The sequence below is a fragment of the Gymnoscopelus braueri genome (assembly GCF_963280865.1).
Source record: "Gymnoscopelus braueri genome assembly, chromosome: 6".
NCBI lineage: Eukaryota > Metazoa > Chordata > Actinopteri > Myctophiformes > Myctophidae > Gymnoscopelus > Gymnoscopelus braueri.
Window position 1 is genome coordinate 5,702,392 of NC_137607.1, and position 12,001 is coordinate 5,714,392.

Genomic DNA, 12,001 nt, shown 5'->3' on the forward strand with positions numbered 1-12,001 from the left:
ACAATATCATAAGCTATTAAAGTTAATAGTAAATGGTCAATTCAGTGATGTTGTGAGGTAGTTCGGTGGTTTTGTCCGAAAATCGTTAACTTTTTCATAAAAGTATTAAACTTCAGGTGAGGTAATGGTCAATTCAATAAAGTTGTTTATGTCGAGGTAGCTTAGTTAGTAGAGCACTCACCTTAGGACCACAAGGTTCTAGGTTCGATCCCAAGGAACCTCGGTGTATGACTAGCATGGCTTGGGTAACTAAGACGTGCATGAAGTACTGAGAGATGATGTTGCACTCCACCTCAGCAATCCAGGGGTCTAGCACATTGCATTGGGAATAAACACCCTCATTCTCAGCCAATACCGATGATAAGCCACTCTTACTTCGTCAGTGACGTTGAAAAAAGGAAATCACAATATCTGAGAAGGGTCATTCATATGTTCCCAGAGTCCTACTGTATGTTCCACGGCTTTCTATTCTGTTAACACACAAAGAGTTAACTTTTTAAAAGGTTGTTGGGTACTCTTTCTCCAAGGGCCCTGTGTTCAACTGCGTGCTGCTATGTTCCTGGAACATTCCCAAACATACAAACATTCTTTCTTATTTTCTGAAGTTAATATTATGTACAATTATGTTTGGATAGAATTTGGTTCAAATTACATGTGCTTGCTAACATACATTATCTGGTGCGCTATATCATAGGGGGGTGGCTCTGACCCCGGACAGAGCCCAGGCAGAGTTGGTGGGGTAGGTGAGTGAGGTGTGGTTGTATAGGGGGTGTGATAGAGGTGCATTGGGAGCAGGGATGTGTGAGTGGGGGGTGGAGGTACTGTATGGTGCAGTAGGAGTCTATCCGATCTACAAGCTCACAATATGTCGATGTAGATCGGCTAGTTGAACTATTTGATTTTTTCCCCAAAATAGTAAAATATGGCTAATACGTTTAGGCATAAGGGGTAAGGCAAGATAGGGCCCAGAGCATGACACAACTGGTCCCTTTTGTTTCAAGGCAGCCATCATTGTCATCACCAATTTGCTTACTGGCCCCAAGTTTAAGCTGTGTTTCCGTGACAAATATCTCTAAAACACTAAAATGTCCCATTCACTACCAAATTGTCCCATTAAAATAACACTTGTTTTGTGTGCTTACATATGTTTATCTTGTTTTAATCTATTCTGTTGAAAGGTGCAGTCACTAGGTGCTAAAATAATTGTCCCCCATCCTGATGAAACAGGTATAAAAAAAAGTCAAATAAATTGTCATAGGGCCTTCCGTCGCCTGAAGTTTGAGGTTATTATTGTGATTATTATTATTATGCGTGTATTTCCTGCTTATTTAGGATCTTATACAGGAGTGATAGGCCAAGTTATTATTCAGGGAGTTGATACATGCTTATATGCATACTGCCTATTTGGAGTTATAAACTGAAGTTGTAATCCAAAGGTACAAATATATACAAATTCTAAAAGCCACAGCACAGCAGTGGACTTTACACATGTCACCTGAGTGTCACATGAGGGCATGTTGATTGATTAGGTCAGATAAGGAGCTGGGGTACAGTGTTCTATAAGTACCCAGTTGCCCCTTGCAGTAGGCGTATAGGCTCTACATGTGTTGTTAGTCACTGACATTTGCTTTATATCCTTTGGGGTTTAGATAACCTGGTCGTTCATCATGAGCGTGGTCACATCCAAGCTCTCTGTGGAAAATGAGAAGAGGTTGCTGTCTTTGTTCGGTCATGTCAGGATCCACCTGCTCTACAAAGCCAGTGTGCACGGCTATAGCGCGGCCGCCTTCCACAATCGCTGTGACCACCAGGGTCCCACCGTAATTGTAGCCTACAACAAAGCCGGGTTCATCTTTGGGGCCTACACTGCCAAGGATTACGCCATGACTCAGCAGAACATCACCGACGAGAAGGCGTTCCTGTACGGCATGAGTGCAGGGTGGGAGAATCCATTGAAGGTAGCCAGCAATGATGGTCAGAGTGGATTCACTGATGGAGATGGTGGTCCGAATTATGGCGCTTTGGTGTTCCTGCACGATAACAAGCCTGATATCCAGTCTGTAGCTCCTCGCACAACAATGATGACACAGGTCGGGTTCTTTATGAACGGGCATTTATTGCTTCAGGCATTCTCCTCATCCCTCAGTCATGCCGTGAGAACTACATGTTCACACACAAAATAATAAACAATAATCAATAACTTGCACGGTAAATAACAACATAGATCAAAGCATACATAAATGAAAATACAATGACCGGTAGAAATGCGCAACGCGCAGGTTAACCACAACGGTAACATCAAAGTGAGATCAAACATAAAATACCTCGTTGGCCGCTTGTTGTGGAAAAGAGGTTCTTCGTTGTTGAGTTGCTTAATGTCCTTAGAATGTCTTTTGACCGTCTGTCTATCGTTTCAGACGTCTTTTAATAACCTTAGCAGCATGAAATCACAAACTGCAAGTTTTTACAGAGCTTAGTCGACCAGGTTTGTTTGCACCACCTGTCAGTAATGACATGCAATCATGTGTCAATCAATAATGGTCCGGGGGTGCTACTGACAGACAGGGAACTTTGTTCCGCCCCAGAACTTTTAATCACATTATGTTTTTACATTTTTAACTTTACACGAAATCAATTATGACCCAAAATATGTATTTATATCATGAAATTAGGAATTATACCTTATGAACTTAATGACCATTTATTTTCTGTATTTAGCAATTTTAGTATTTTTATAGTTTATATTTTAATAGCAGCACTTACACTCCCACCAAATCACTCGTTATTACAAACGTGGGATTTTTTGCAATCAAAATTATGAAAAACAAACAAATATTTCGAACTTGAGTGAGTGTGACCTTAAGTATGATTACGTGCTTTAAGTGTGTATGTATGTGACCAAGTTGGCCTTGTGTGTGGTGTGCCTTATTCTAAGTGTGGTGTCACTGACCAGTGGTTTGATCCTTTGCACCATGCCATCTGCACTGGGGTATCCATTCTTCCATCTTGGCCAGAATTCACTGGCTAGGAAGTGCACTCTTCTCCACCTCTTGTTCAGATGGAGGTCTTCTTTGTGGAACTGTCCATGTGGGGGTAGAATTGTGGGATGTTTCACGTAGTGGCTCAATGTCTTGAGCCTGGCGACAGGCCTCACTGCCCTGGTCCAGTTGGAGAATTTCTTTAAGTGGTTCACCACTGAATTCACTTCCTTTGTCTTGACTTTGTTGTCATGAACTTTACAGAGCTCAGCGGTTGTTTCTAGTTCTCCCACCATTTTCTTTCCATGTGGAAGATTCTGCTGTCCAGAACAGTCAGGCCTCTTCAGCTGGTTAGACTCCTTTGACTGAACTGTGTATTGTTTAACATCTGTCGATTTGATCCTTTTAACTTGAACTTTGCACACTTTGTGCACTTCTGTCTTTAACTCAACCGATGGCTGCACAGCAGGTGTCACTTGTTGCACTATGATGCTGTGACTGGTTCCCACTACATCACTGCAGTCGTCCACCGGATGCGAGCAGCCGACGATGCTCCAGCCGAGATCGGTCCGCTGTGCATATGGATGACCATCTTCACCTGACAGGATCTCTCTTGGTAGGAGGGCTTGTTGACAGTTGAAGCCGATCAGTAGGCCTATTTTGCAGTCCAACAGTGGTGGAATCTTATCCACCAATTGTTCCAGATGAGGCCACCCTAGAGCAGTTTCCGAAGTTGGAATGTGCGACCTGTATGCTGGAATTAACTCTTGTGAGTAAACTGGTGTCAATGGAATCCTTTTTTCCAAGTTGTAACCTCTCACTTGTAGATTGGTCAACTTCTGACAGTGTTTGACTGTTGTCCTTGCAGATATTGTGGATAGTCGTATCTTGACAGTCTCTTTGTTTGCGTTTAAACCTTGGGCCACTTCATCAAGGATGAACGTCGTATCGCTCTGCGTGTCCAAGAGCGCGTAGACAAGAACTTCTTGATCTGGCTGTTTCATGGATGAGACCCAGACTGGTATGATTGAGGACACGTGTGTATTTAGACCTTCTTGTATGACTCTATTGGCAGTTGCATTTACAATTATCTCTGTGGTGTCTGCCTCATCATTTGAGTTGGCTCCTCTTGGAGGTCTGGAGCTTTGTCGTTCACTGAACTTGTCATCATGCAAACATGTCGGGTGGCTCCTCTGACATTTTTCACATGTGCTCTTGTCATCACACACATTTGAGCGATGACCAGTCTTCAAACATCCAAAGCAAAGCTTCTCTGCTTGCACAAACTTAACACGATCTTGAACTGTCTTTTCTTGGAACTTTCTGCACTTTGCAAGGTCATGTCCTGGTCTTTCGCAGAGCATGCATGACAGGGTATCACTCCGTGTTGTGTTTGTGGCCAATGTCTTTGCTTGAATGGGTTGGCTTCGTGGTTGTCTTGGTGTCTCACCTTCAGTATTCCTGAGTGCTTGCATTGAGCATACAGGATCACAAGCAAGGTCTGCTTCTTCTGCCAGGAAGTCTACAAATTCTTTGAATGGTGGATAGTACTCAGCGTTTACTTGTCTGTATTTCATGGCTCTGCGGTTCCATCTGGATGCCAACCAGTCTGGTAATTTCCGCAGAAGGTTTTGATTCTCATTAAAGTGATTGAGGATTTCCAACGTCTTAATGTGGGGCATTGCGGCTTGGCAGCCCTTGAGGAAGTCAGACAATTCTCTTAGCTCCTGGCCATCTTTAACACTTATTTTTGGCCAAGCATGCAGCTTGTCTGTGAAGGACTTCCCAATCAGGAATAGGTTTCCAAACCGTTCTTCTAACAGCTGCCAGGCTGTGTCATATGCTTCTTCTGTACCTAATAGGAAGAAACCTTCAACTGCTTTCTTCGCAGCACCACCTAGGTACTTTCTCAGGTAATACAGTTTTTCGTTCTTTGGAATGTTTTTCTTGTCAATTAATGTCTTGAAAGACAGTTGCCAGTCTTTGTATCTCAAAGGATCTCCGGTGAATACCGCAGGCTCTGGCGTTGGAAGACGATTGGCACTTATAGCTTCTGCTAGCATCTTGACAAAATCAAGAGTGTTCTGCTCTTGGGGCAGGGGCGTTGCGCTTGTTGCAGCTTGAGGTAGACTTTGGGGACTAGGGACTTGACTTGTGACTTGTTGATATTGGGGAATGAATAAGGGGCTTGAGATGTGGGGAGCTTGTATTGTAACTGGTAGGGCTTGAGGAATGAATGAGGGGGTTGAGGCGTGTATGGCTTGTGCTGTAAATGGCGGAGATTGGGGAATGAATGGAGGGCTTGAAATATTGAGGGTGTGTGTTGGGACTGGAAGAGGTTGGTAAGTGGATGGGAGGTTTGGGGCATTGAGAGTGTTTCCTTCGGTTAGGTCATAGACTCTCACTCGAGCTTGTGCAGCATTCAACTTCTTCATTTCGTCTAAGCGTTCAATCTTTCGTTGCCTTTCTTTTATCACTTGTTCTCTGGCCAGCGTCTCGGCTTCCATTGCTTGTTGTCTGGCTAGCTTCTCGGCTTCTCTGGCCAGTGTCTCAGAATCCATCGCTTGTTGTCTGGCTAGCTTCTCGGCTTCAAATTGCGCCAGTCGATCCTTTTCTTCAGCCTGTAGCCTTAGATGTTCGGCCTCCATTGATTGTTGTCTGGCTAGCTTCTCAGCTTGTAGCCTTAGAAGTTCTCTTGTTTCCCTCTCTTGTTCTTCCAACACTACCAGAACTTCTTGGGATGCAGCGGCTTCAGCTGCAGCCTCATTTCTTTTGACTGTGTTGCTTGAGGCGGTAGAGGTACAACTTGACTTATGAGATGGTGACTTTAGCCAGGAACCTGTTGAGTCTAGGATTGAACCAACGTCAGGCCATGGATCTTCCTCTTCTTCTGACGTATGCCCTTGAAGTTTCTTTGTTGCCTTCTTAACAATGAATTCTGAAAGAGACACACAGGTGTCTACCGTACGCCGTATGTCTGGCTCAGGGGTTTGCAGTCGACGTAATTCTTCATAAATGGACGTTACCTCAGAATGGATGATCTCCATGTTCTGAATCAGTGCCTTTAATTCTTCTTCGGGGGCCTCAACAGCCAATGTTTCCTTGCTTACTTTTACATGATACTTCCACTTTTCGAAAGTCATTCTGTATCTACGTTGTACACCTTTTAGCTTTTCTTATTTCTTTACAAAACCCTGTTCACTTGCTTATGTGACTTTCTTCTTTCTTCTTGTTAACCTTATAAATGTAACAACTGAAAATACCAGCACATAGAATTATCCCCAAACGTGTAGGCTAAGCTCAATAAGCAGGGTTAATAGATCTGAGTCCTTTGGTTGCAATGTCCAAGTTTAACCGCTTCTCAGACCACCTTAACTTGAGGATTGTGGTAGAGAACTTCTTGGCTATAGCTTGAAACGTTGCGCTTTCAACACAGTCTATCACCGTTGCTTGCCGTGGCTATGCCGACACCTACTTTGTGGGCTTGCTTCTTTTATGCTGGACGTTTGTTTGTTGCGTCGCACCCGCGGTGATCGCATCGTCATCCGCGGTGGTCTCGTCGTCTCGCCTACCCGTGCTGTGATGAGCAGTCGAGTTCTCACTGTAGCTCCTCGCACAACAATGATGACACAGGTCGGGTTCTTTATGAACGGGCATTTATTGCTTCAGGCATTCTCCTCATCCCTCAGTCATGCCGTGAGAACTACATGTTCACACACAAAATAATAAACAATAATCAATAACTTGCACGGTAAATAACAACATAGATCAAGAAGTTCTTGTCTACGCGCTCTTGGACACGCAGAGCGATACGACGTTCATCCTTGATGAAGTGGCCCAAGGTTTAAACGCAAACAAAGAGACTGTCAAGATACGACTATCCACAATATCTGCAAGGACAACAGTCAAACACTGTCAGAAGTTGACCAATCTACAAGTGAGAGGTTACAACTTGGAAAAAAGGATTCCATTGACACCAGTTTACTCACAAGAGTTAATTCCAGCATACAGGTCGCACATTCCAACTTCGGAAACTGCTCTAGGGTGGCCTCATCTGGAACAATTGGTGGATAAGATTCCACCACTGTTGGACTGCAAAATAGGCCTACTGATCGGCTTCAACTGTCAACAAGCCCTCCTACCAAGAGAGATCCTGTCAGGTGAAGATGGTCATCCATATGCACAGCGGACCGATCTCGGCTGGAGCATCGTCGGCTGCTCGCATCCGGTGGACGACTGCAGTGATGTAGTGGGAACCAGTCACAGCATCATAGTGCAACAAGTGACACCTGCTGTGCAGCCATCGGTTGAGTTAAAGACAGAAGTGCACAAAGTGTGCAAAGTTCAAGTTAAAAGGATCAAATCGACAGATGTTAAACAATACACAGTTCAGTCAAAGGAGTCTAACCAGCTGAAGAGGCCTGACTGTTCTGGACAGCAGAATCTTCCACATGGAAAGAAAATGGTGGGAGAACTAGAAACAACCGCTGAGCTCTGTAAAGTTCATGACAACAAAGTCAAGACAAAGGAAGTGAATTCAGTGGTGAACCACTTAAAGAAATTCTCCAACTGGACCAGGGCAGTGAGGCCTGTCGCCAGGCTCAAGACATTGAGCCACTACGTGAAACATCCCACAATTCTACCCCCACATGGACAGTTCCACAAAGAAGACCTCCATCTGAACAAGAGGTGGAGAAGAGTGCACTTCCTAGCCAGTGAATTCTGGCCAAGATGGAAGAATGGATACCCCAGTGCAGATGGCATGGTGCAAAGGATCAAACCACTGGTCAGTGACACCACACTTAGAATAAGGCACACCACACACAAGGCCAACTTGGTCACATACATACACACTTAAAGCACGTAATCATACTTAAGGTCACACTCACTCAAGTTCGAAATATTTGTTTGTTTTTCATGAAATTAGGAATTATACCTTATGAACTTAATGACCATTTATTTTCTGTATTTAGCAATTTTAGTATTTTTATAGTTTGCATTTTAATAGCAGCACTTACACAGTCCAACCCGGGGACAGGATTCACTTTTACTCCAGATCAAATGCACGGAGATGACCTGGCGCTGACTGAGTTTGAAGTGTACCGCGTGGATGGTGAGAGTGGAATTAGCCCTTATACCACCATGAATGTCACTGTGCATCATGCACAGATTCTCTGTATTTGTAAACGTTGGCAATATTTGTGTTTTGCAAGCTAAAAGTGTCTCATGTACAGGTAGATCTGATTGTGTTTCAAGTTTCAACTGGTCCATAATGGTCAAAAATATCCACCATAATCGTGATTATGAATAACATAACATTCAGAATAGAATCTAACAGAAACAGACATTTCTTTCTTTCTCAAACAGACTTAGGAGGTCGTCTGCTGGCTAAACCATGGAGGAAGACAGATGCGTATAGAGATGAGTATGTAGACTTATACATACTGCATCTGGGGTCACCTTTTGCTTCTAAAATGGAAAATGATTTAAATGAATTCCACTTGAAAAGATTAGTCTAAATTCCAAAATGTTATAAATAAATTATAATTAGAGGATCACCAGTTATTTATATAAAAAATCACACCCTGTGTGAAGTGGGCGGTGTCTTGCTAGCTAATCACAATACTGAATGGAGTCAACCAATCATGTACAAAAGATAAATACATTTATTGAAACACTCTTTATGATGGACGAAACCATAACTCGAAAAAAACAAAGTTTTGGTTTTTTTCGAGTTATGGTTGCTTATATAGGGCTATGCACATGTGTCATGTGACACTGGCCAATCACAGTCCTGAATAGACTGTGATTGGCCAATCACAGCGCAGGATAATTCTACAAATTTCCTGGGCCCAGATCTCAGCGCAGGAAAATGTACATTTTTCCAAATCTCACTTATAGGGGCGGTTTCACCGCCCAAAAAATGCATCAATCAGAACTTCTTTTACCCTTGGAAAAAAAAATCCTCTTTATTTACATTTTGTACTATCAATTATGCTGTGAGAGAAACTATGACTTTTTTTTTAGATATTATGAAATAAAATGAACTGCATTATTAACCAAATTAATGTTATTGAAATGTCAAAAACCAGTACGAATCTCCTTCCTCCAGGATAAAACGGCAGTTGAAGCAGGATATCTACTCATATGAACCTGTTATAAAGTCAGTGTCACAGGCCAAGGTGCTGCTGGTCGGACCAGTAGGGTCTGGAAAGTCCAGCTTCTTCAACTCCGTCAACTCTGTTTTCCGAGGAAACATGACATCCCAGGCAATCTCTGGCAGTGTAGGAAAGAGCCTTACCACCCAGGTACTGAAAAAATGAATGAAAATGAATAAAGAAACATCTGACTATATTTCCTGATAAGATATCTATCTGTTTTATCTTGCTGTATTGTTTTTCTAATCTCTGCATGGATTAATAGTGTTGTGATTGCCACTTTAAAATGGCATCCCTGCAGGGTATGGGTATGTAAAAGTAATGCTTCGGCAAGACATACAGTAAACAGAGAAAAATGTCTGCGGTGTAGTGCCAGAGAATGTTAAACTCTTATCGATAATGATATCGTTTCTTGGTTCACTTTAAAATGAATCAGTTCGGTACGACTAATGAGAGCTATATCCAAAAACAATGTCCATTGTTTAGAGATGATTCATGATTGAAAAATAATAATAATATTTCATTCATCAACTTAAATACAGCTCCAACAGATTAATTACAGCATGCTTTATATAATGTATGTTGTTGTTCTTTAGTTCCGCACTTTTTCCATCACGGCTGGGAAAGGTGGTAAACCTCTCCCCCTGATTCTATGTGACACTATGGGACTGGAGGAGTCTGCCGATAGTGGTTTGGACATGGAAGACCTAGTCAGCATCTTCAAGGGTCACGTACAAGATCGTTACCAGGTTTGAACTGAATATAATTTATTGTGCTTTTATTATTATTATTATTATTACAATTATTATTATTATTATTATTATTATTATTATTATTATTATTATTATTATTATTATTATTATTATTATTACTTATTACTATTACTTATTATATTAGTATTAAGGATTCAATCCCCAAGGGCTGAAACTCTTTTGTTTTATGTAATTATTTCTCCTTCTGCCGCAGTTTTGCTAATTTTTGTGAGATGTTAAATGTTAGAGTCATGGCATTTTCCCCACTGATTGGAAGTTGTGTGCGTTTACATCAAATATACCCCAACTAGCCTGATGGGGTGCAATAATTATTGGGTCAGAATTTTTGGGCGGTGAAACCGCCCCTATATGTGAGGTTTGGATATTTGCACACCAAATCCTGCGCTGTGATTGGCCACAAATGTACCCCCCTAACCCTGCACCGTGATTGGCCAATCACAGTCTATTCAGGACTGTGATTGGCTAGGGAAACATGACACATGTGCATAGCCCTATAAATAGGACCATAACTTTTAAGTTATGGTTTCTTCCATCACTTCTTCCATCACTTCTTCCATCACTGTGATGACCACTGTGACCACTTCACACTGGGTGTGATTTTTTTACCTTCAGTGGGGAAATTAAACCTAACTTTCATTCTACATCTCTACCCCAGTTTAGTCCCTCAACTCCTCTGCAAGCAGATTCAAAAGGCTATAGGAAGGATCCAACTCTGAAGGACAAGATTCACTGCGTGGTGTATGTGATTGACTCCACCAAGATTGCTCTGCTTTCTGACAAGATACTGGAGAAGTTAGCTGCTATTCGGACCCGGGAGCACTTACTTAACTTTCCCCACATTTAATATCTACTCATCTTTTGATGTGTTTGTTGTTGTTTTTTCTTTTCCATCCTGACCATTTCAATTATGTTCTCTTCTGTTCCATTTGCCTTTGTGTTCTTCTGACCCCCTAGACATCCCCCAGCTTGTGCTCATGACCAAAGTAGATGAGGCCTGTCCTCTAGTGGCAGAGGACCTGAAGAGGGTCTATCTCAGCAGTTATATCCAGAGGAAGGTAACCAGAGCGATATCTAAATGGGTTTTTGTCAGATGCAGGTAGTCTACTGTATCTTGTTAGAATGTTTTAGTTGTCATGTTGGGCATCTCACTGTGATGACATTTACTATTTAGCAATATCCCTGATTATAGAGTACACATGGTCAGCAGCAACTATAGGGACTAGAGTACATAGGGAAGTGGGAATTGGCAGGATGACCACATTGACAGAAAAGAGGGGGGGGGGTGGAGGGGATTTAAAACTCCATCAATTCCTCTGAAGGCATTGAGTTTCATGGAATGATAGCCGCCTTGAAATTAGCACGCTTTTCTCTGAGAGGGTGATACACATTAAAATCTTCAGTGTTCATTTATACTCTGCAGGGTTAAATTAACGCTTAGGATTTTTCTGTCTAGTTTTGGTGATATTAAGTACTAGAAAGCTGCTTTTACAGTTCTGGCCCATCCACTTTGCTGTAGGCTACAAGTCAGGTCAACCTTGGTGTTCTAGCATTACCATTTGTACATCTCTGACATGTATTCATTTGCTGCACATGGTGACCAGAACTCACAGCAATACTTGGTCCTTCACTGTCTTTCAGGCCCAGGAATTAAGCTCTTCTCTTGGCACCCCGTTAGCCTGTGTGCTGCCAGTGAAAAACTACAGCCAAGAGACAAACCTGGATCCAGATGTTGATATTCTGCTGATGAGCGCAGTGAAGCAGATACTCAACTATACAGACAGCTTCTTTGATAACCAGGAAGACGAGGTGGACCTCAATGCAAACGCCAAATAGGATAGAATAGGATAGGCATAACACTTAAATTCAGGGTGTTACAGCAGCAAAACACAAGAAGAGTAATACCTTCAAAACATAAGAAAAGCAATACACTATATGTTCACTCTCAAACACACATGCATACACACATACAGCATACTTACTCACAAGTAAACCCACACATCACACACACACTCACTGGTCTGTTCATGAATGGAGGGGAGACACAGTCCATGAGTAAGAGTGTGGGTCCATGAACTGCCATGAAACACCATTC

The 12,001-nt window shown here is 42.3% G+C and overlaps 1 protein-coding gene across 1 annotated transcript; it reads left to right on the forward strand.

The window, feature by feature from the left end:
• Positions 1-1,667: 1,667 nt before the first annotated feature.
• LOC308086438 (uncharacterized protein) lies at positions 1,668-11,840 on the forward strand (the record flags this gene model as incomplete). Its single annotated transcript, XM_080429960.1, has 9 exons — positions 1,668-2,090; positions 7,054-7,768; positions 8,035-8,091; positions 8,346-8,403; positions 9,091-9,286; positions 9,733-9,885; positions 10,565-10,741; positions 10,860-10,964; positions 11,548-11,840. The coding sequence occupies 9 exons, from the start codon at positions 1,668-1,670 to the stop codon at positions 11,740-11,742; spliced, it is 2,079 nt and encodes a 692-aa protein (XP_080286086.1). The 3' UTR covers positions 11,743-11,840.
• Between the last annotated feature and the right edge of the window lie 161 nt (positions 11,841-12,001).